Source organism: Panthera leo, chromosome A2 (genome assembly GCF_018350215.1).
Source record: "Panthera leo isolate Ple1 chromosome A2, P.leo_Ple1_pat1.1, whole genome shotgun sequence".
NCBI lineage: Eukaryota > Metazoa > Chordata > Mammalia > Carnivora > Felidae > Panthera > Panthera leo.
The window spans coordinates 62379119-62403199 of record NC_056680.1 but is presented as its reverse complement, the minus strand read 5'-3'; the positions used below and the strand labels follow the sequence as shown (position 1 = coordinate 62403199).

Here is a 24081-nt window from a genome sequence, read left to right as displayed (position 1 = left end):
AGGAGATGCTGGCGCAAGAAAGGAAATGACTCATTCGGTCGGCAGCCTAGACTGCAGGGCCTGGCAGCAGCCAAGACTGCGGGCTGACCCGAGCTGCCCTTCAGGTGGCCTGCACAGGCATCCAGCGCCCGAGAGCTCGATGCCTGAGGATCTCTGGTGCAGCGCACAGCCGTGGCCCGATGACCACGCTGCACCTGACCTGGAAAATCAAATACCCAGGACATATGTGTCAAGGGAACACCCGGTGAATGCGACAGACCAGAAATGAGATTGTGACCGTCTCTAAACCACACCTGAAAGCCCCGCCCACCGCGAGGCCACCCCCGGGCGCCTCCGGGCGGCGCTGCTACAGGCCAAGATGCCACGGACACACAGGCCAGCCCCGAGGGCCTTGGACTTGTGCACAGAAGTGCTCTGAGCGGCCTCTCCCTGAAGCAGTCATGCCGCAAAGGCCACTGACGATGAATGACACCCACTCCTGGCGGACTGGCCAAGGAGTCATTCCACACCATTCAAAGTCCCCCACAAGGAGCTGAGTATGTTGCAGAGCCATTTGCGGAGGCTGGCTTTTGCTGTTGGGTACCACTTCCCAAGTGCAAGTGCCAGCCACCCTTCCTCCCATCTCAGCAGCTCTCCAGCATCCTAGAGGGCTCAGAGGGTAGAAACCTCAGAGAAGGGAGAACGGTGTTCTTCAGACAGCCGGCAGGCCCCACGGCAGGCCGTGGAACAATGTTGTGGGTCACAGCCAGCGTTCTGATTGTCGATGGGGAAGAATGGAGAAGAAAAGCATGTCCACTCCCGCGTGGAGGAGGCAGGTACCTCTGTGTCGCACAGTGTGGCCCCCAGAACATTTGAAGGTGGCCCCGGACACCAGCTGGATGCTACCAGCTGATATGGTCTTGGCCTCTTTGTCTTTACCTGTATAAGGGCCACTTGTCTCCTAAGGGGGTATTCTGAGCAGAAAAGCCAGGGCCTCCGGGAACTGTCCAACCTGGACCCCAAACACGAGGGGCAAACATGTGCCCCCAACGTCAGCCCGCCTGCTTGCTGCTACACAGCTCTGTCCGCACTCAGTTTTCTGCACACCCTTCTTCCCATTCCATCCAGGAATCGTAGGAGTTAATTTCTTAACTGGCTCTCAGCACACCTTATAGCCCACAGTGACCGTCCCCTTGTCTCAGTCTATCAGATGGGAAACATGCCCCAGATAGATCTCTGTTGTGTATAAGCCACCTCGTCTGTGGCATTTTTGCAAGGGCAGCTCGATAGGGTAAGTTAAAGTTGTCAGGAATAATTACGGAAGGGTGTCTTGTAGCCTTTGCCCCATTGCCCCCGTGGGGACATTGTGAGGATCCACCCAGGGTTTGACATTAACACAACCCACAAGTGCCCCCTTCACATTGCCGCACGTTTTCTCACACTCGTATTCGTGTTGTGCTTCTATACAGCTTTGTCACATGTGTGACATCGCCACAGTTGAGATGATGAACTGTCAGTTACCGAAAGAACCCCCATGGTGCCCTATCCCCACCCCTACCCCAACCCCCAAAACCGTTAAGCCCTAGTACCTGCTAATCTGCCCTCAATTTCTAAGATCTCATTTTTTTTAATTAAAAAAAAATTTTTTAACGTTTATTCATTTTCGAAAGACAGACTGTAAGTGGGGAGGGGCAGAGAGAGAGACAGAATCTGAAGCAGGCTCCAGGCTCTGAGCTGTCAGCACAGAGCCCGATGCAGGGCTCGAACCCACAAACCGTGAGACACACCTGAGGTGAAGTCGGATGCTTAACTGACTGAGCCACCCAGGCGCCCCTTTTTTAAAATTTCTTAATGTTTATTTATTTTTGAGAGAGACAGGCAGACAGAGTATGGGTGGGGGAGGGCAGAGAGAGAGGGAGACACAGAATCCAAAGCAGGCTTCAGGATCTGAGCTGTCAGCCCAGAGCCTGACATGGGGCTCGAACCTGTGAACTTCAAGATTGTGACCTGAGCCGAAGTTGGACGCTCAACAGACTGAATCACCCAGGTGCCCCTGAACTGGCTTTTTCTACTCAGAATTCGCTGAAGATTTGTCCACAGTGTATGTATTAGTAGTTGGTTCTGGGAAAATTAATAAAAGGAAACTGCATTCAGAACAGAGTCTGATGGACAGCAGGGGGCGCTCTCACACCCTACCGCTAGTTACCAGTTCCAGACCCAACAGGAAGAGTGGCACCTTGCATCCGGGTACTACTTTAGCTACTACCTTTACTGTCTCAGTGGGAGGAAGGAACACCCCCGGCCCCCGCCATCCCCCCAACAGCCCAGCCAATGAGAAGCAGGCATAGCCCAGCCAATGCGTGAAAGTCTCAGCTCAGCCAATGAGAAGCCACTAAATTTTGAGCTCGCAGTTTATTCTAATGCACTTCTTGTTATCACTGCCTTCCCAAATTCGCTTGCCTCTGTGAGAGTGGTCCTCTCCTTCGTTTTACAGATTCACCTCTGGTTCTGCATGAAGCTTGGTTGTCACAGAGTGCATTTCTCTGCTATTCCTAAATAAACCCATTTTACTACTCAAAAAACAAACAAAAAAATGGCAGTTTTATGTTTAAAGGCAACAGTTGTTTTTTACCGAGCATTGTGCCCTGATGCGGACTATCCTGTTTAACCAATCGCACCCTGAAAGACAGCCAGGCTGTTTCCAGTGTAGGCTACGAAGAATAAAGCTGCTGTGAAATTTCACGTACAGGTATTTTGTGTGTGTGTGCGCGTGAACATACATTTTCATTTCCCTGGGATAAATACCAAGAGTGCAATTGCTAGGTTGTATGGTAATTACACATTTAGTTGTACAAGAAACTGCCAAATTGTTTCCTGCGGTGGCTGTAATATTTTGCACTTTGCCAGCAATGGATGTGAAATCCACTTTCTCCACATCCTCACCAGTATTTGCTGTTGTAATTATTTTTTACCTTAGCCATTCTGATCATTGTACATTGATCTCTCATGGTTTTTACTTTGCACTCTCCTGGTGGCTAATAGTGTTGAGCACCTTTTGATGTGCTTACGACATCTGTATACCCTCTTTGGGGAAGTATTCGTTCGTGTCTTTCCCTCATTTTTTAATGGATTGTTTGGAGGGTTTGTTGTTTGGTTATTCTTGTCGAGATTTCAGTGCTCTTTGTACATTCTAGATGCAAGTTCTCTGTTGGATAGATCATCTGCAAACATTGCGAATATCTTCTCCCAGTCTGTAGCTTGTTTTTTGTTTTTGTTTTTATTTTGTTTCATATTTTGTCCTCTTCATATGAGCTTTCACAGCGAAGAATTCTTTTTAATTTTGATGAGATCAGTTTATCAGTTTTCTCTTTTCATTCTTTTGCTGTCAAGTCTAAAAGTGATTTGCCTTGCCCTAGATCCTGAGGACTTTGCCTGTGTTTTTCTTTAAAGTTTTATTGTTTTATGTTCTACATCTTAGTTCATGATCTATTTTTATTATTTATTTATTTTTAATTTTTTAAGATGTTTATTTTCTTTTTTTTTTTTTAATTTTTTTTTTTTTCAACGTTTTTAATTTATTTTTGGGACAGAGAGAGACAGAGCATGAACAGGGGAGGGGCAGAGAGAGAGGGAGACACAGAATCGGAAACAGGCTCCAGGCTCCGAGCCATCAGCCCAGAGCCTGACGCGGGGCTCGAACTCACGGACCGCGAGATCGTGACCTGGCTGAAGTCGGAGGCTTAACCGACTGCGCCACCCAGGTGCCCCAAGATGTTTATTTTCAAGAGAGAGAGAGAGACAGAGCACAAGTGGGGGAGGGGGAGAGAGTGAGACACGGAGAGAGAGAGAGAGAGTCACAGAATCCCAAGCTGACCTGAACCAAAGTCAGATGCTTAACCGACTGAGCCACCCAGGCACCCCTCATGACCCATTTTTAAACATCATGATTTGGTGACTCTGGCTTTTGGGTTTTTGTGGGTTTTGTCTATGGATGGACAGTGGCTCCAGAACCTGTTGTCAAAAAGACTGTCCTATGGCACTGAATTTCCTTTGTTCTTTTGACAGAAGTTAGTGCAGCGTATTTGTGTGTGGGCCTACTTCTGGATTTTCTGTTCTCTTCTAATCAATCATCTGTGTGTCTCTCCCTTTCTGTCAATGCTGCAGTATTTGGATTACTGTAACTACATAGTAGACGTTAATATTGGGTAGAGTGATTTTCCTGCTTGATTCTTCTTTTTCAAGATTGTTTCAGCCATGGGACGCCTGGGAGGCTCAGTCGGTTGAGTGTCCAGTTTTGGCTCAGGTCATGATCTCATGGTTCGTGGGTTCGAGCCCCTCATCAGGCTCTGTGCTGTCATCGCAGAGCCTGGAGCCTGCTTCGGATACTCTGTCCCCCCTCTCTCACTCTGCCCCCCCTCAAAAATAAACATTTTTTCAAGAGGTTGTTTCAGCCATTCTAAGGCCTCTGCATTTCCATATAGCTTTTAGAATAAGCTTGTCTATATCTGCAAAAATACACCCTGGGAGTTGGATAGGGATTGTCCTAAACCTATAGGCCAGCTGGGTCCTGGCAAAGCCAGGACTCAGCTCCTCCTGAGTCCCTTCAGCTCCTAGTTTGCGGATGGTTTTATCATGAAAGAGTATTGTATTTTCTTTTCAGATGATTTTTCTGGGTGAATTATGATGATCATAATAATGATGATCATGTTTTTTTCCCCTTCATTCTGTTAAGGTACTTTATTACATTGATCGATTTTCGTATGTTGCATCAACTTTGCATTCCTGGAGTCAGTCCCACTTGGTCATGTCATAGAATTCTTTCAATATGCTGGCAGATTTGCTTTGAAACTTATTTTTTGGGCTTTTTTTTTTTTTGAGGATTTTTCAATAATTTGTTCATTACTTTCTTGTGATGTCTTTATCCGCCTTTAGTATCAGGATATTCCTGGCCTCATAGGATGAGTTAGGGAGTGTTTTCTCTTCCATTTTTGACAGAAATTGAGAAGGATTGGTTTTAATTCTCTAAATGACTTTTAGCATTTATAAGTAAAGACATCCTGCTTTGGGCTTTTCTTTGATTGGACAGTTTTGGTTTTTGGGGTTTGTTGTTTCGTTTTGTTTTGTTTTTGTTACTGATTCAGTCTCTTGTTATAGATCTGTCCAGATTCTCATTTCTTCTTGAGTCAGTTTGGTAATATGCACACTTCATCCTGATTATCTCATTCTGTCGGAGCACAGAATTGCCTTAGTATTCTCTTATAGTCCTTTTATTTCTATAGTGTTAACGATGTCTCACTTTTATTTTTCATTTTAGTGATGAGCGTCTTCTCTTTGTCTTAGCCAGTCTACTAAAGGGCTGGCAACTTTTCAAAGAATGAGCTTCAGTTTTGTTGATTCTATTGTTTTGTTGTTCTCTGGTTCGTTTATATCTGCCCTAATCTCTTTTGTTTCATTCCCTCTGCCAGCTTTGGGTTTAGTTTGCTCATCTCCTCGTTCCCTGAGATAGTAAAGTCAGGTTGTTGATTTGAGATCTTTCTTTTCTTTTCTCTGTCTCTTTGATTTGAGATCTTTATTACTATTTAATGCAGGCATTGCAGCTATAAATATCCCTCTGAGCCCTGCCTTCACGGCATCCCATACTTTTTTTTTTTTTTTTTTTTACGTTTATTTATTTTTGAGACAGAGAGAGACAAAGCATGAACGGGGGAGGGTCAGAGAGAGGGAGACACAGAATCTGAAACTGGCTCCAGGCTCTGAGCTGTCAGCACAGAGCCCGATGCGGGGCTCGAACTCACAGACCGCGAGATCATGATCTGAGCCGAAGTCGGACGCTTAACCGACTGAGCCACCCAGGCGCCCCCATCCCATATGTTTTTGTATGTTGTGGTTTTATTTCATTCATTTCTAAGTATTTTCTAATTTCCCTGTGATGTCCTCTTTGACCTGTCAGTCACTTCCCAATGTGTTAATTTCTGCATAATTGTGAAATACCCAGTTTTCCTTCTGTTATTGATTTCCATTATTCCTTTCTATTATTGATTCCAATGTGGTTATAGAACATAATTTGCCTGACCTCCCACACAGTTGAAAATCTACATATAAGTTTCTCCCAAAAGGCTTAACTACTAACAGCCTACTGTTAACCAAAAGTCTGACCCATAACATCAACAGTCGACGAACACGTTTTGTACGTTCTATGGATCACATACTGTGTTCTTACAGGACAGTAAGCTAGAGAAGAGAAAACTAAATGAAGAAAATCTTAAGGAAGAGAGAACACATCTGTAATGCTGTCCTGTAGAATGTCCACCTGTCAGTGGACCCGCACAGTTCAAGTCCAGGTTGTTTCAGGGTTGACTGTCCCATTTTTACTCCATATGACCAGCCATCCACACTGTCTCATGCTCACACATTTCCCTATGGAAATGTTTCCTCAGTTTGCTCACACAGCACAGATGCCCAGCTAAGTATCTCGTTTGAAGAACTACAGTTCTAGGTGCATCTGGGAGGCTCAGTCAGTTGAGCATCTGACTCTTGATTTCCGCTCAGGTCATGATCTCACGGTTTGTGAGTTCGAGCCCCGCATCGGGCTCTGTGCTGACAGAGCAGAGCCTGCTTGGGATTCTCTCTCTGCCCCTCCCCTGCTCACACTTTCTCTCTCCCTCTTTCTCTCTCAAAATAAATAAATAAAACTTTATAAAACCACATTGCAATGCTAATTACTTACATGTAGCAGTCGCAAAATTTATAAAATAATAAAATTCAGTCTGATTAGTTAAAAAACCATTGTTAAAACTACTAGGTTAAATATTAAAATGAGACATAGTTTTACTTAAATGATACAAAATAATAAATGTGTAATATGAATTTCAGCCTATGCAAAAAAGATTAGCAAACATTTTAAACTGGCATATGATATGATGCTTTCACATCAGGTGTTTACAACTTTAAGGCATAATGATAGTAGTAATTTTTTCTTAGTGTAAACTATGTCACAATATTCTCAAGTTTTTTTTGAAACAGAGAATATCATCTCTATAGGTATTACAGGACCAAATAATGGAAAAGACTGTGAGTTTCTTCTAGTTAAGGGTCTAAATAGGTTGACTTCAATAGAAATGTCACCAATGGAGACTCACACAGGAGCAGGTGAGGTCAGATGCTGATGGGTTGAGGGTGGGGGGGGAAGGGGTTGGTTCCAAGACACTGGGACACCCCAGGCCAGTGAGACGCAGCGTCCCCAAGCCCCGTGATTCACATCCCAGAGAAATACAGGAAGCGACACCCAACATTGGTACCATCTATGCAACAGTGACACCCAATCGGCTAGAAGGTAACTTAGTTCATAAGAATCTATGCTCGTCAAATATAGCAGGAGCCTCAGAAGTATAGTTGTGATGCAGTCACATCTTTTTCAGCCATCAGAAAATGATCGCAGGGGCTTATTTGAGCTCTCCTGGTACAGATGCCGATGGAGATGTGGTCGCCCCTGCAATGCAAAAAGGGAAGAGATGAGTTGACGGGGAAAAGAGCAATAAAGATCACATTTTTTGTAAATTAAGAAGTTTTTTAAGGAAAAATTTTTTAAATTTTTTTTGAGAGAATTTTTTTTTAAGTTTATTTATTTTGGGGTGGGGGGAGGGGTAGAGAGAGAGGGAGACACAGAATCCAAAGCTGGCTCCAGGCTCCGAGCTGTCGGCACAGAGCCCGACGTGGGACTTGAACTCATGAACCACGAGATCATGACCTGAACCGAAGTCGGACGCTTTGCCAACTGAGCCACCTGGGCGCCCCTGTATATTAAGAAATTTAACCTATTAATTTTAACTAAACGAAAGCACATGTTGGGGCTCCTGGGTGGCTCAGTCGGTTTAAGTGTCCAACTCTTGGTTTGGGCTCTGGTCATAATCTCCTGGTTCATGGGATCAAGCCTCATGTCAGGCTCTGTACTGACAGTGTGGAGCCTGCTTGGGATTCTCTCTCCCTCTCTCTCTCTGTACCTCCCCCACTTGCTCTCTATCTCTCTCAAAATAAATAAAAACAAACTTAAAAAAATAAAGAAAGCACATGTTTCTGTACCTACTTTTGAAAACTACTCCTGACATCTACATAAAAATGTAACGCACGGTCCCACCCACAAGCCAAGCACAAGTCATACGAGAAACCTCCCGTCTGCAGCCCGTGCACCGCTGGACAAGGGCAGGGGCCCCGTCCACCTTCTGGTCTGTGTCCCCGTGTGCTGAAAAGGCCCTGCGGACACTGACAGAAATGTGTTGAGCTGAACTTGAAGGGAAGGAGCGGGCAGGACGAAGGGTCCCTGTGCTTCCCCGGCCCCAGAGGACACGGCCTGGCTCCTTCCTTTGCACCAAGTGCCTTCAGCAATGCTGGCTCTTTCAAACTAGAAATCTGGGCCAGCAGCGATGGGCCAGCTTTCCAGCACACCAAAGACACACCTAGAACGGCTGCAAAAATTGCAGTAAGGAAAAAAAAAAAAAAAGCATCAGTAAGAAGCCTGGCTGAGATTCAGAAAGAGCCAGGCTCTCAGTGGAGGGCTTTCCGGTCAGAGGGAAAAGGCAAGTTCTGGGTTGGCTGTTGCGGTTGATCAAGTTAAAAGCCAAGACCGACAGGAGAAGAAACAGGAACCAGAAGAGAAGGGCCCGGGGCACGGGAGATTCTGGTGGGGACAGGAGCCTCAGCGACCCAGGGGCAGGGAGGCAGGGGCACCCAGTCACAGGTGACAAGGGCTGTGTGGCTTCCCCAGCCTTTCTGTTCCTCTGAGATCAGATGATGATGGGGGGGGGGGGGGGTGGCGGGGAAGGGGTTGGTTTCCCCTTTCTCTACTTTAAGCACAGGGATGATGTAGCACGTGCCATGATTTGTTTCCTGATAGAAAAGTTTATAAACTCGTGCTAATATCAGGCGAGAATTCCTTGACTGGATCATCTATTTCACTGGCAGTAAAGTAAGTTCCACCTACTGAAGGCAGTGCAGAAAGACCATGACAATCATCCTGCTATATCGCTGGGGGGGGGGGGGGGTACCTGTGAACCTGCCGCCCATGCGGGAGCCCCCCTGCGCCCCCACCGCCCAGGGCCAGGTCATTCCTGTCCCATTATCGAGACCTCTGTCACCGTGTGTAACCAGACGGGTCTCTGGACTAAACCAGGGCGTCAATCTCTCTCTCTCTCTCTCTCTCTCTCTCTCTCTCTCTCTCTCTCTCTCGTCTTGGAGAATGCGCATAAGACAACAAAAGAATCTTGACGGACTTGCTCCTTCTCTTTGTGCCCCCAAACTGTGTTCCCAGGACGCTGATTTTTAAGTGTCGCTGGCGCCCCCTTGCGGTAAGAACACATCCAGTTCGGAGAAGGACGGCCCGGCTGCCCAGAAGCTTCAGCTTCAGAGCTAACTACCTCCGTCCATCGATATTTTTGCGTGGGGGACACTTTTCATATTTGGGCGCACTCGGTTTCTCTAGAAGTACTCACTTGGAGAAGGAGAATCTGTAACAAAGAACAAGTACAGGAGTTCAATTTAGTCAAAGAGAGTTGGTACTAAATGAATTAGCACTTTGCGGGGGCACCTGGGTGGCTCAGTGGGTTAAGCGTCTGACTCTTGATTTCGGCTCAGGTCGTGATCTCATGGTTTGTGATTTCAAGTCCCACATCCAGCTCTGTGGTGACAGTATGGAGCCTGCTTGGGATTCTCTCTCTCTCTCTCTCTCTCTCTCTCTCTCTCTCTGTCTCTCTGCACCTCCCCCCACTCGCACTCTCTCCCTCTCAAAAATAAATTTTAAAAGCATTAGTACTTTAAATTTTTTTAATGTTTATTTATTTTTGAGAGAGAGACAGAGCATGGGCAGAGAGAGAGGGAGACACAGAATGCGAAGCAGGCTCCAGACTCTGAGATGTCGGCACAGAGCCCACATGGGGCTTGAACTCACAAACCGTGAGATCATGACCTGAGCTGAAATCGGACACTTAACTAACTGAGCCACCCAGGTGCCCCAAGAATTAATACTTTAAATAATCACTTAGAAGACTTCGTAAAAGGCTGTATCACTGAAAACACTAAGCCACAGAACACAACCAGCATGGAAAAGTTCGAAAGTGCACTTTTTATTGGCATCAAATGTGAACCTGTCACACATCCATTTTACGACAGAGAGAAGACACATCATCAATAGAAGTGGCCAGGCCCCTGTGGTGGGGGCACGAAGCAGGTGCACGGACAGCATCCCCTCACGTGGGGTCTGTCGGGAGTGGCTACCCTCAGAGTAAGGGACTGGCCGGCAAAGGCGGGCAGAGACCTTGCTGACAAACATACATATAAAGCACTTCAGATGCTTGTAGAGACATAACACATCTCCTTCCTTCTTAACCAAAGAAATGAAGCCTCAAGAGAAAAAAACAAGCTGCCTACAGGCAAATGGCCAATAATCACCGAGCCACAGAAAGTAAACAATACTCGATGGGCTTTACGATGGATGTAGCCAAAACTAAGACTAATTCCACCCGTCGCTATGACTGGTAAAAATCAAAACTAATATAATATTTGGAACATCTAATTACAGGGACACTTCCAAACTATTCAGAATTTAATAACAAAGTTTAAGAAATGTGGATAATGGGGGGGGGGGGTTACACCTGGGTGGCTCAGTCGGTTAAGCGTCTGACTTTGGCTCAGGTCATGATCTCACAGTCTGTGAGTTGAAGCCCCACATTGGGCTCTGTACTGACAGCTTAGAGCCTGGAGCCTGCTTTGGATTCTGTGTCTCCCCCTCTCTTTGCCCCTTCCCCACGTATACTCTGTCTCTCTTTCTCGCTCAAAAATAAACACTAAAAAAAATTTTTTTTTAATAAAAAGAATTAAAAAAAAAAAGAAATGTGGATAACAGAATAATTTCAAGTATGAACCATGAGTTCTGTGTGCAGACCTGAGGGCTTCTTATGAACCTGCCCCAAAGGGGACCGGCTGTCTACACAGAAGTTCACGCATCATAGGGGCCAGGATCTTAGATCCAAGGACACTAAATGTGATATCGTTTGGTATCTTATTTGTCTGTGTGTATGTGACGTATTGAAAGATTTGAAATTAAAAGAAAACATAAAGGGACACCTGGATGGTTCAGTGGGTTAAGTCTCTGACTCTTGATTTCGGCTCAGGTCATGATCTCAAGGTTCGTGGGTTTGAGCCCCGCATCGGGCTCTACACTGACAGTGCACGGGGAGCCCTGCCTGGGATTCTCTCTCCGTCTCTCTCTGCCCCTCCCTTGCTCTCTCTCTCCGTCTCTCTCAAAGCCACAGCGATCATGACTCATGCGATTCGCGTGAATAAAGAGGAGAAAAGCAAAACCTGTACAATCCTCCTGAGTATGTGTGACCTCCATGCTTCTGTAGGATTTTACGTGGTGTTTAGATTATTCAGCTCGAGATCCAAAATGAGAAAAGAAAAAGCCCGAGGGGCCGTCCCAAGGAACAGAAACCACAGCAGACAGGGACTGCGGGGTGCACTTCACCTTGAGCGTCCTCGGAGCCCTCGAGCAGCTCCGGGTCTGGGTTCGGGCCTCCACCCTGGAGCCCTCCGGGGTCTTGCGCAGACGTGGACGGTGGGGCTGCTCCCGGTGTCCGCAGGGCCCTCCCGTCTGAGTCAGCTCGTTGCTGCAACCACTCATCCTTGTACCCATTGCTGATAAGTTTGGAAAAATTGGTGGGTGAACTGGTTTTTTGCCCGGGCCTCAAAAAGAGAGAAATTAGTGCCAAACTTCAGTACAAAGGTTAATGACAATCCAGAACAGTCCACAGTGAGCATACTGCTAATAACTTGGATATGTTATCGCCCCTTAAAACCCAACAGGGATAATTCTCTGTCCCTCTCTCTGCCTCTGTCTCTCTCTCCCTCCCTCCCTCTCTTTCTCTCTCTCTCTCTCTCTCTCTCTCTCTCTCTCCTTTCTCAGTCTCAATGTCTCTCTCCCTGTGTTCAGCATAAGAAAATACACTTGGTGGGCACTTGGGTGGCTCAGAGCGCAGTTAATCATCCAACTTCAGCTCAGGTCATGATCTCACGGTTCGTGAGTTCAAGCCCCGTGTCGGGCTCTGCGCTGACGGCTCGGAGCCTGGAGCCTGCTTGGGATTCTGCGTCTCCCTCTCTCTCTGCCCCTCCCCCACTAGTATTCTGTCTCCCTCGCTCTCAAAAATGAACAGATGTTAAAAAGAATTTTTTTTAAAGCAAACGCACTTGCTATCATCCCTGTATGTGCCGAGAGCCTGCAGAATCCACCTTCCACCACCTGTCTTCAGGACATCCAAGTAGAAAACTAATGATGCTGCTTTTCACAGGGACGAAAACTTCACACCCCCCTCCCCTGGTCGTGACGGGTTGCCCGGATTCTACCATTTCTTTCACAAATGATCGCTTTCTAAATGAGGTCTTCCTTGACGTTAATGGTCATCTGCCGGCCGAGCCCCTGGCTGGTTGACACAGTGGAGCCTATGGCTCCTGGCCTCGGGGTCGAGAGTTCGAGCCCCACGTTGGGTGTAGAGATTGCTTAAATAAACTCCAAAAACAAAAGATGATCTACCACTCTCTGCACAGCTTTGCCTTCTATCTGCCATTAAGCCAGCAACTGCACGTTCACGGGTCTCACCTACGCTGAAGAGTGACGGGGGCCTTGGACGTGGATGGAGTCGGACAGGTGACACAGGTCACCTGCTCTCTCTGAGCCTCGGGCTCCTAACCTGCAAATCGCTCTGTGGTGAAGGGTATTCCCAGTGTCCCCCACCCTCTAAGTATATATTTTCTCCACCCCCAGGGTCAGCGTGGTGCTCTCAGGTCTGTCCTGCTGTTTATCTCCCACGGGACAAGAGGCTGCAGGAGGAACCAGTCGGATAACTGGTGACGTGACTTCTGGCACTAACTGGGGTTCTGCCAGCCGTGCACAGTCAGAGCACCCACCGCCAGCTGCGGACACGGGGTCCAGGCCTTGGTGACAGATAAAGTCAGGATGGGACAACAGACTCATGTAAGGCTGATGGCCCCGAATTTAAAAGGCGAGCCTTGCTGAGGACAGGGTCCCCAGGGGCGTCTCGGGCAGGACACAGGCTCACGGAGACAGAACCACTGGTTGGAGAAGTTCGGCACCCACACGGCGAAGACGTGGATGGGGACGGCTGTGCTCCACGGGGCCACGACGGATGTCAGGGGGGGACCAGCGAACGAGGAGCCCAGCGGGTGAGGCCGGGCTATGGGGCGTGACATCAACGTCGTGTCTCCAACACGCGTTGCCAGGAAGGCAACATCATTAGGCCGCCACCAGCCCAGTGCCTTGTTGCCATCATTGTCACTTTGTCCCCCAGACGGAGCACCGAAGAGACCAAACCTGAACCTGACCCAGACAGCACTCGTTCTGTCCGTGCACTTACATGGGAGGGAAGGACAGTCTGCTTCCTGCAGGCTCTTTGGGGCCAAGCGGGGTCCCCACTTTGCTCGGGTACTTGGAGTTGATGGCTGGTAGCCGCACCTGTTGAGGGAAAACAGGAGAAGGAGACTCACAGACGGTGGAGAAGGACCGCCTATGAGCATGGTCATTACGTCACCGGCCACACAACTCGACAAAAGTCCCATAAAACGGTTACGTCGTGGAGACTCTCCGTGATTCGGCAGCAGTTGCCGGGCCTGGCTGCAAAGGGCCTTGGGAGTGTGGGAGCCACGGACCGTCTCTGTGCCCTGATGGTGGTGGAGGTAATACAATGGGTGCATTTGTCAAAACTCCTGGAACGGTGCTCGGCAAAAAGGTGTAGATTAGATTGTAACGAAATAGGGGAAAATGCTACAGGAAAACACAAAAAAATGAACAGAGAAACAAGGACGCCCACAAACCCAGGGACGTATTGCAAACATTCATAGGAAGACAAGGGGGGCCTTTGGGAAAGACGAGACACGATCCTGCAGGTGTGTGAGACCCCATAATGCTGGCCGTCCACGGGTGACATTTTGGCCGAAATATTGTCTCCTGTCTGCCACGTGTCGACTCCACGTCCCACCCAGATCCATGCCCAGAGGCCCAGAGGGGAAGAGCGGGGGAACAGCCAGGCCCTCACCAGAGGCTGGGGTTGGACACTCGTCAAATCCAGCACAACCTACTAGGTTCACTTGGTGGCTCATGCCTGTCCACGTTCAAGGTCTTACTCTAGCCGTGCCAAAGGCCTGCGGGCTGTGGGCGGTTCCGGCAAGCTGTGCACGGAAGCAAAGTGAAGATACAGGGCTGATGTCCGGGTGGTCCCTGACGGGCGCTCGTCCCCCTGGCTGTCACCCGCACCTCGCACACAGCTTCCGTCAATGGCTCCAGAGATGACCCCGCCTGATGGGGGGCTGTGCGGCCTTTAGCATTTCAAAGGTCCCCTAAACCTGTGCTGTGGCACCCAGAGATCCTGAAAACAGTCCACATCGGGGCGCCTTGGGGGCTCAGTCGGTTAAGCGTCCCACTCTTGATTTCAGCTCGGGTCTTGATTTCACCGTTTGTGAGTTCCAGCCCCGCATCGGGCTCTGTGCTGACAGTGCGGAGGCTGCTTGGGATTCTCTCCCTCTCTCTCTGCCCACTGCCCCCCCCCCCCCGCCAAAATAAATAAATAAATAATTTTTTAAAAAATCCAGGGACACCTGGGTGGCTCAGTCAGTTAAACGTCCTACTTCGGTTCGGGTCAGGATCTCACGGTTCGTGGGTTCTGGCCCCGTGTCGGGCTCTGTGCTGACAGCCTGCTTCGGATTCTGTGTCTCCCTCTCTCTCTGCCCCTCCCCTCTCTCAAAATAATAAACATTTAACACACAGAACCATGAACGAGACACACAGCCATCGGCTACATGGCTTATTCAGGGAGCCGCAAGCAGGGGGACGCTGCTGTCAGACCCCAGTCACCTTTTTTTTCTCCTCACGTTCCTCTGCCTCCCTCTGCCAGACGGTTTTCACGTCAAAGTCGAAAGGCCCTCTTCTGGACTCATAGTTACCGTTGTTCTGATCCGGGTTAAACTCTTCATACACCATGTAATCCGGCATGGAGATGGCAGGGATCCTGCAGAAACAGGTGGGAGCACCCAGCCTGGTGCCACTTCCTTGCCCCCCTCCTTTCTTCCTCCCCTCCCCCCTCCTCTTCCTGTCCCTCTCCCTCCCTCCCCTCTCCCTCTTTCCCTCCCCTCTCCCTCCTCCTTTCTTCCTCCCCTCCCCCTCCTCTTCCTGTCCATCTCCCTCCCCCCCCCCTCCTTCAGGCAGGCTTGGGGGACTCTGTGATCACTTATGCCACACCCCTGCCCAACTGTGTACTGCCTCAGCACCTGGCAGGCTTAGTTGGTTAAGCGTCAGACTTTGGCTTAGGTCATGATCTTATGGTCCATGGGTTTGAGCCCCACATCGGACTCTGTGCTGACAGCTCTGAGCCTGGAGTCTGCTTGAGATTCTCTCTTTCTCTCCCCCCGCCCCTGCTTAATCTCTCTTTCTCTCAAAATACATACACAAACCTTAAAAATAAATAAATGAATGAATGAAATGCACAGTGAGCTACCTCTCGCTACAGAGATGGCCCAGGAGGCCTTGGGATACTCACTGCCTCTGCTCGGCCGTGGGCGGCTTGCTGTGGTGAATGTACCAGTCTGGCAGGGAGTACGCAACCGGGGAGGCTTTCCTGGTCCCGGCCACCACCAGGTGCTTCAGCAGATCTCAGAGCCAAAAAGACGCAGCTGTGAGCACACAGGTCACCATTGACAGCGGTGTGTGTGTGTGTGTGGGGGGGGGTGCCCTGTGACTTCCAGAGTCACCTCTGCGCTCTCAGGTGGGCAGGACTGTGCCTGGTCCCCCCCTGCCCGTGCATGTGCCCAGATGTGCACCCCTCCCCCCAAATCCTGCCCAGCTACTGAACTGGCACCCGTGTGTGCCGACATCCACCATCCCAGGTGACATCCGTGGGGACACGGGGACTGTGGGCTGGCTGCCCCCCTCACCTACCCCTGCATAGTCTGACTGCTCTCCGTGGCTGTGCAGCTGTCCTCGCAGACTTCCCAGGGAACGTGGGTGAGGGGAGCTGGTAATCAGGGCCTCCCCTTGGAGTCCCGGGACAGGGACAGAGCCTGAGACCCACACTGCTCCCGAACCCCCTGCCTCGCTGGGGGCCCAAAGGGGTCAACAGGAAGGCGGGGACGGCGGGGGGGGGTGGGGTCTGACCCTGCTTGCTCCTGAGCCAGCTGTCACTGATTGCTTAGGATCCGTAGGGAATGTTTAGCACTTTATGTCGCTTTTGGTTTTCAGATATTTCAGATTAGGGGAAAGTGGCAGGAACAGCATGGATTCCTCTTGGCCTCCTCCAGATGCTCGTGTCTCATTTCACCTTTGCTGCCTCCCTCTCTCCCTCCCTCTTCCTCCCCCCCACATTGGTATTGTCACTGTCCCTGCTGTTTGGGGGCAGTTAGGGACCCCCTCGCAGACCTGGGGGCGGCAGGCTCTAGAGGACAGTTGTCACATGATCCCAGCCCACGATCCGCACCAGGAAGTCAGTGCACATGCGACTGTCTTGTCTAACCTGCATACCCATCCAGATTGTGCTGGCGATCCTACTGACTTTCCCTAAACCAGTGGCAGGGGAGTGGAGAGGGGGGTGGAAGGACATCACAGTCCTGTCCCAGCCTTGCATGGAGCGAGTGGAATGGATTGTTCTGGACTTTTCTAAAGCCTTTCGGGGCTGACCCCTGCCCCTGCTCGACAGTCTCTGAGCATGACCAGGCAGTATTTCTCAGACAAATCACAGGTCGAGGCAGACGTTCCCCACCATCGCCGCAGACTCCTGTGCAGGGTCTTTGTTATTGAAAACACATTAGAACCCGGGACGAAGGCAATGAGGATAAGCCATGGGAATGGGCCCCGGGAATGGGCCACAGGTATGGGCCACGGGAATGGGCCACGGGAAGGGGCCCACGGGAATGGGCCACGGGAACGGGCCACGGGAACGAGCCACGGGAATGGGCTCCGGGAATGGGCCACGGGAATCGGCCGTGGGAATGGGCTCTGGGCACACTGGAGAGCCGGCTGTCCCCACAAGGCCATCGAAGTCGCAGGGACACAACTTCTGCGAGTGACAATGACATGGGGCAGGTAACCCCTGCAAAGGTGCCTCTCACAAGCCAGTTCTGCACATTCAGTCTCATCAATGCTGTTGTCAACAGTGGGCACATCCTGCGGGTTACACAAGCCCCGCGCTGCGTCCGCCACCCCTGGCGTCCCAAGGCTTTGGGCAGAACTTCTAGGTTCTTCAGCAACATATTTACATGGAGGAAAGGGTGACCAGCGCGACCCAATCCCCTTGTCCACACAGCAGGGACCCTGGGCGCGCGTGGGGTTCTTACCGGGCCGGCCGCCTCGCTTCGCGAGCTTCACATACTCCGAGTCGGTTTCCTTGATCCAGTACCTGCGCGGCCCCGGCAGGTGCCCGTTGGGAGGCTCACTCAAGTCACTGAGGCCGGGGATCTGGGAAGCCGGGGGGGCGTCCATGGGCTTCTCAGACCGCTTCACGGGAAGGTGGTAATACCAGTCTGGAGGAGAGGGGTCGGAAGTCCGCTTGTTACCCAGAGTTCAAGTTGGTGTGCCCCACTGCCCACAACATAGCCATGCCAGGGAGAGCATCTCACCCTCCACAGGACACCAGCATGGGAGAATCCACCATGGGACATTTGTACAGGACACCAGCATGGGAGAATTCACCATGGGACATTTGTATAGGAGAAACCACCACGGGACATCACTATGGGAGAAACTTCCACGGGACATCAGTACAGGAGATACCACCATGGGACATTTGCAAGGAGAAACCGCCACAGGAATCAGCACAGGAGACACCGCCACAGGACATTTGCACAGGAGACACCATCACAGGAGACCAGTGGGGAGAAAATGCTCTCTTTCGAATGCCTGAGCTGAGGTTGTGTGGGTTAAGCCGCTGATCCCACCCAAAGGAAGATCTCCCTCTATGAGGCCCTGCTGTTCCTCTGCTACAGGCTGCACATCTGCTCCAAAGAGGTAGAAACAGGGTGTCCTCCAAGGTACCAGATCCCCTCCTGTGTGTCCCCTGCTCTCTCTCCTCTGTGGAACTGGCAGTAAACTGCATTTCTGGATATATTGGGGAATACACATTCCCGCAAAGTTCATACTCACTTAAAACACTGCAGGCCAGCGTCCGAGACATGTGTCCAGTGCTGGCCAAGATCTGTTGAACTCAGTATACTAAAGACACTGAGATACAAACCCATCACAGCAGCAGCAGCCTCAGAGAGCGAGGCCAGCAGCCTGACAGGAGCAGGAAGGGGCAGGACCGGGCCCCATGGGGAGCCCCCCCCCCACCTCCCACGTCCCACGCCCTGGGGCCGGAGCCCAGGTGGGCCACCTCTCAGACGTGGGAACCCAGCACATAAACCTCTCTGCTCCCTTCATCTGCGTTGAGGCCACAGTGGGGCCCCACGAGAGAGAAGTCACAAGTGCGAGGGGACAAGCAGAAGCCAGGACCTCGGCCAGGCAGCCACGTGTTATGGAAGACCTCCTCGGACCGCGGGCACGTGAGGTGGCTGAGCCTAGCTCCCGGGAAATCTTAAGTGGGTCCCACAGAGTTGGAGCATGGTGAGCAAGGACCAAGGGGACAGGAGGTGCGGCACTGCACGGATGAACCAGAGGAGAAGGAAGGCAGCCCGCTGTCTGCCCTTCCTCCCTTCTTCGGTCTGAACCCCACAAGCCACGGGGCCCCTAAGTGGGCGCAGGAGCTGAGGGTGTCCAGGACGGCCCTGCCAGGCACGAGAGGTGGGGGCGGAACCCCAGAGACCTTCAGTGACCAGGGTCCACCTATGATCCCGCAAAGAGAAGACACTGGGGACACCCGGACTGCAGGTGCTTCAGGTGACTCTGCAGCAGAAACGGATTAGTCCAAATGTAAGAAAAAATATCCCTGCTGATTGAAAACTTGGGAAACAAAGTGAAGGAAGAATGTAAAATACAACAGATGCCATTAATGTGACACACGCGACTCGTACATTTACGAGCACTTATTGGAATGCGCTGTCACAGATTCATGACCTTCAGGGTCTAACACAGTGCCAGGCTCCCAACAGGTATGATGAATAATAGTATGTGTCACCTAGGCTGGGCCATGGTGCCCAGATTTTTGGTCAAATGTTTTCTAGATGCTTCTGTGAAGATATTTTTCAGATGAGATTCACATTTACGTTAGTGGACTCTGATTAAAGCAGATCGCCCTCCATAATGTGGGTGGGCCACATCTAACCAGTGGAAGGCTTTAAGAGAAAAAGACTAAGGTCTTCCAGGGGGAGGGAGGAATTTTACAGCTCTTCCCTGAAGATTCTATGTGAGCTGGTTCCTCTTTCAAGATAGATGATAGATAGATAGATAGATAGATAGATAGATGATAGATAGATAGATAGATAGATAGATAGATAGATAGACAGACGTCCTATTGGTTCTGTTGCTCTGGAGAACTCTAATACAGTAGGAGCACAGGAAAACCGTGTTGAAGAAGTTGATTCATGTAACACACAAGGAGCTCACGAATGATTGTCTTCTAAAGGTAAGAGCTTACACATCCGATTTCCACCTGTAACTAAAGCTGGGCTCACTGCATCAAAACGAATGATGTTTAAACATAACAAAAATTAATGTCTAAAGGACAGTAATGAGCTGAATCAACATTATGCTTTTGAGAATGGAAGAAAGCACTGGGAAAGGTCTAAAGAATGGAGCAGAAGCTCACAGATCATTGGAGCTTTAGGAGGAAGCACAAAGAAGCTTCCTGCACTCATCATATTCTGCTCAAAAATTTTCTCTTTTAGAAGGAAGGCACGCACTCTTTGCTTTATTTTTCCTCTCTGTGTTTTGATTACTAATTAATCCACAGGAAACAGTGTACCTTCCGGTTCTCATTACTGGAAGCTTCGGGCAGGCACTGAATCTACTCCAGTAGGGCATTTATAACTGAGCAAAGGAGCACACACACCACACATACACACACACACAGTGAAAACAATGAGAGCTGTCTTGTAACTTCCATCACTTAGAAATTATTAGTACTTGTATAGCAATTACTATCATTATTAAGGTGATCAATTAGTATCATTTGGATTTCTTTGTTTCTTTTTTTCTTTTTTAACCACCAGGTTGGGTATCATGCAGGTCTTTTTTTTTTTTAAGCAGCTCTTTTTATTCATTTTTATTTTTTAGAGAGAGCACAAGCAGAGGAGAGGAGCAGAGAGAGAGAGAGAGAGAGAGAGCGAATCTTAAGCAGGCTCCGCGCTCAGCACAGAGCCCAACACACGGCTCGGTTCCACGATCCTGGGGATCCTGAGCTCAACTGACTGAGCCACCCAGGCGCCCCTCCCTGACTCCCCACCTGCAGGACAGGAGCACCTCATGTTATCAATAAGGAGAAGGCAGACAGGGGCTCTGACACTCAAGACCAGGGGCTGTCAGACTTCTAGTCACACACAGGGCAGGATTACGTGCCCACTTAGCCCCGCAGACGGCCATATTCCTGCCTTTGGGCTGCGGCCGCCTTGCAGAGCAGGGGTTAAAGCCTGGGCAGAGGAGCCCCCGTGGGAGGTGCCATCCTGGGCTAGTGTGAGGTCTATCAATAAGGGTTAATGACACCTCATCAAGTCATTTTGAGGTTAAGGGTCAGTGTATAAAAGTGCTGAGAATGCCATTTGTCAGTGTCCACTGGTGTTGTGCATACAGGGGAAGCCACTAACTAAGGCTTGGAGAAGTCACATAAAGGCTGAGAGCCCACGGAGGCGAAGAGGAACCTGTCAGCCCTCCCCCCGAAACACACACCCAGGTGCCCAGCACAGCCACGGTGTCACCAAAAGCAGTCAGATCTCACAAGCTCATTTAGAAATGCCACGGCCAGGCTTCCTAACACCTCTGAGCAGATGTGAGTGAGGCAGGTGACTGCCAGCTCCCACCCTGTGGCTCCCAGCGGAGCATCAAATCCTCTTGTCCAGCCTTTCATCCCGCCCTCACAAAAGGGGGAGAACCCTCACAAAAGGGAGAGAATCGGGCCCTAGGTGGCTCAGTCAGTTAAGGGCCAACCTCGGCCCAGGTCATGATCTTGAGGTGCTTGTGTTCGAGCCCCGAGTCGGGCTCTGTGCTGACAGCTCGGAGCCTGGAGCCTGCTTCGGATCCTGTGTCTTCCTCTCTCTCTGCCCCTCCCCTGCTCACACACTCTCTCTCTCTCTCTCTCTCTCTCTCTCTCTCTCTCTCTCAAAAATAAACATTAAACAAAATTTTTAAAAAGGGGGGGATCAAAACAAGAGGCCCAGACAGACCACAGCATGCACCTCTTTTTCCTTCCGTTCCGCCCAGCTTCAAACCCTGCTGAGTGAGAAGCCCCACTGCCCCACCAGCCTCCACCGAATTCTTATTTTCTGCGTCCAGCACCTAAATGTGGAGACGATTAAAGTACTAGCTGGAGATGGGTGGTGAGATAGGAAGTTCCTGGATCAACACTGGAGGAAGCAGCTTACCAACAGTCAAACCATTTACAGGAAAATTGCAGAGATCTTACCTCCCAGCAGCTGAGACAACACTGGGAAACCTGGTTTTCTTTTGTCGAAAATAAAGAAAAAGAAGACTAGCTGTGTTTCTGCTTCCGCCCCCCCCCCCCTTTTCTTTTAATGTCTCCCTTTAAGCTGCTTTGACCCTGGGGCACAGAAGCAGCTCTCTTTGAGGGTATCCCGTTAGTTTCACCCCAGCCCCACGTGCCCACACGCTCAGGACGCTGGGCTGGGGGCCAGCCCTCCCTCCGCAGAGCGAACACAACCGCGGGCTCTGTTAGCTGGACACTCACCGCAGGGAGCATAGCGGCTGGCGACGCCCTGCAGCTCCTTGTTTGTGTTCCTCATGCGGGCCTACAGGCGACAGGCTGGACCAGGTGACCACGGGTGAGGAGGGAACCGCCCCTGGTGCTGACTGTAGAGGCCACTTCCGAGGGACTGCCCTCTCCGTCCACCTCCACCTGACAGGTATGCAGGCTCTCGTCATTAAGGAAGGGCATACACGACCCCATGCAGCAGGGGCATGTGCATGCTGGTATACAGCAGGAGCACGTCCATGCCTTGTATACATCAGGGGCACATGCATGCTGGTATACAGCAGGAGCACCTCATCAGGGGCACGTGCACGCGGGTACACAGCAGGGGCACGTTCACGCAGGCACACAACAGGGGACAGCAGGTGACAGCCGGTACGCATCAGGAGGCCATCCACACAGGTATACAGCAGGGGCATACACACTCTCGTATACACAGGAGCATGTATATCCATGCCAGGTATACAGCAGAGGGAAGTCTGTGTCCGGCACTCAGCAGGGGCACACGACACGGGTACACAGCAGGAGTTTATCCACACGGGTATACAGCAGGGGCACGACGACACGGGTATACAGCAGGAGGCCATCCGCACGGGTATACAGCAGGGGCCCGACCACACTGATATACAGCAGGAGCACATCCAAGCCGCCGGGTATACAGCAGGGGCACGTCCATGCGGGTACACAGCTGGGCAGCGTGTGATCGCGTGGCGGCGGGACTCATGCAGGTGGCCGGGTGCTCTCCGGGCACGGGGTGACAGGTGGCCCCCGCCCCGCCCCGCCCCCTGCCTCCCGCCCCGCTCACCCGCCGGCCGAGGGTCTCCCTGAATGCTGTGCGCACCGCCGGAGACTACTGTGCTCACGGGCGGCTGGGGCCAGCGCAGCCCAGCCCACACTCCCAGCGGGCGCGAAACCACAACAACATGCGTCGTCCCGGCAACGCCCCGGTGGCCAACCGGTGGGCGCGGCGGGAGCGCCCGCAGCCAATCGGAGAAACCAGGGGGGAAGCGGCCGGCCAATCAAGACCAGGGGCGGAGCGCGGGCCCCTGTCAACCGCCGGGGCCCGGCAGGGGCGGAGCCAGGACGGGGAGGGGGCGGGGGCGGGGGCTGCTGTTGGGGGTGGGGCCGCGCTGCTGGAGGGCGAGGCCTGCCACCTGGTCGCCCAGGTGCTCCACCCGAGGGAGTTTCCACAAAAAACTAGACCGAGATTTGCTTGTCAATCTCCCGTTTATTTAATGCATTTGTAAAACCAGGAGGAATAGGGGCGCCTGGCTGGCTCAGTGGGAAGAGCATGCGACTCTTGATCTCCTGGTTGTGAGCTTGAGCCCCACGTTGGGTGTAGAGATTACTAAAAAAATAAACTTAAAAAAATAAAAATAAATAGGAGGACGAATAAGTGCCTGGGAAAACGGCAAAGAGCCATTTCTGCTAACCGCCTATGGGTAGTGAAATGATCATGTAAAAGTCCTTCCCCATACCTTCTGTGTTTGAGAGAATTCCTGTTTTGCAAATTGAAAGACACTTTAAAAAGCCCTTGGCCACGTTTCCGCCGCAGAGTGTTCAGGTTTCTGCGGAACACGTGACCCCAGTGCGAACGCCCCGCCTGGATTTGGGGTCTGCACAGGTGCGCGGGCTGGGACTGACTCGGTGGCGACAAGGTAATTCTTGTGACCGGAACGAACCCTGAGTGCGGTTCACCAGCTCTCAGGTAATGTTGTGATGAATTTTCAGGGTGTGCAGCCCGCTCGGTCATGCGGGTAATCCAGACTTGGCGTTGCGTTGTCAAATGTTTGCTCCACTGTGCGCAGAGACCAAGAGTGACAGGGGCTTCCTTTTACTTGTCACAGCATCGTGTGCTGAGGGGATTGTAGGGTCAAGAGAAGGTTGTTTTTGAGAGTAGTTGATCGTAGTACGCCTGAAACGAATTCAACACTGTTAACTACCCTGGAACTAAAAATTTTAAAGTTTTAGAAATAGGCGTGCCGAGGGTCTCAGGGTGTTAAGCACCTGACTTCTGCTGAGGTCATGATCTTGCAGTTTGTGGGTTCAAGCGTCTCAGAGCCTGGACAGCTCAGAGCCCGGAGCCCGATGCAGATTCTGTGTGTGTGTGTGTGTGTGTGTGTGTGTGTGTGTCTCTCTCTGCCCCTCCCCTGCTTGTGCTCTGTCTCTCTCTCTCAAAAATAAACATTAAAGAGCAAAAAAA

The 24081-nt window shown here is 50.8% G+C and overlaps 1 protein-coding gene across 2 annotated transcripts; it reads right to left on the bottom strand.

Annotated features, from left to right (window-relative positions):
* Positions 1-6750: 6750 nt before the first annotated feature.
* On the bottom strand, positions 6751-22782 carry CA2H7orf57 (chromosome A2 C7orf57 homolog). 2 transcript variants are annotated; one of them, XM_042913679.1, is made up of 10 exons: positions 22684-22782; positions 21858-22025; positions 21576-21613; positions 17362-17547; positions 15573-15684; positions 14891-15044; positions 13398-13495; positions 11495-11712; positions 9465-9479; positions 6751-7468 (listed from the first exon to the last, which is right to left on the bottom strand). In XM_042913679.1, the coding sequence occupies exons 4-10, from the start codon at positions 17504-17506 to the stop codon at positions 7422-7424; spliced, it is 789 nt and encodes a 262-aa protein (XP_042769613.1). In that variant the 5' UTR covers positions 17507-17547; positions 21576-21613; positions 21858-22025; positions 22684-22782; the 3' UTR covers positions 6751-7421. The 2 variants fall into 2 exon arrangements, with proteins under 2 accessions (XP_042769613.1, XP_042769604.1); XM_042913670.1 differs by lacking the exon at positions 21576-21613.
* Positions 22783-24081: the final 1299 nt, after the last annotated feature.

Coding starts and splice junctions, on each gene's coding strand:
- CA2H7orf57 (XM_042913670.1), bottom strand. CDS start 21,912: ATGAGGAACACAAACAAGGAGCTGCAGGGCGTCGCCAGCCGCTATGCT. Junction 15,685..17,361: donor GAAGCGAGGCGGCCGGCCCG/GTAAGAACCCCA, acceptor TTTGGCTCTGAG/ATCTGCTGAAGCACCTGGTG. Junction 13,496..14,890: donor AACGTGAGGAGAAAAAAAAG/GTGACTGGGGTC, acceptor TTCCCTCAACAG/GTGCGGCTACCAGCCATCAA.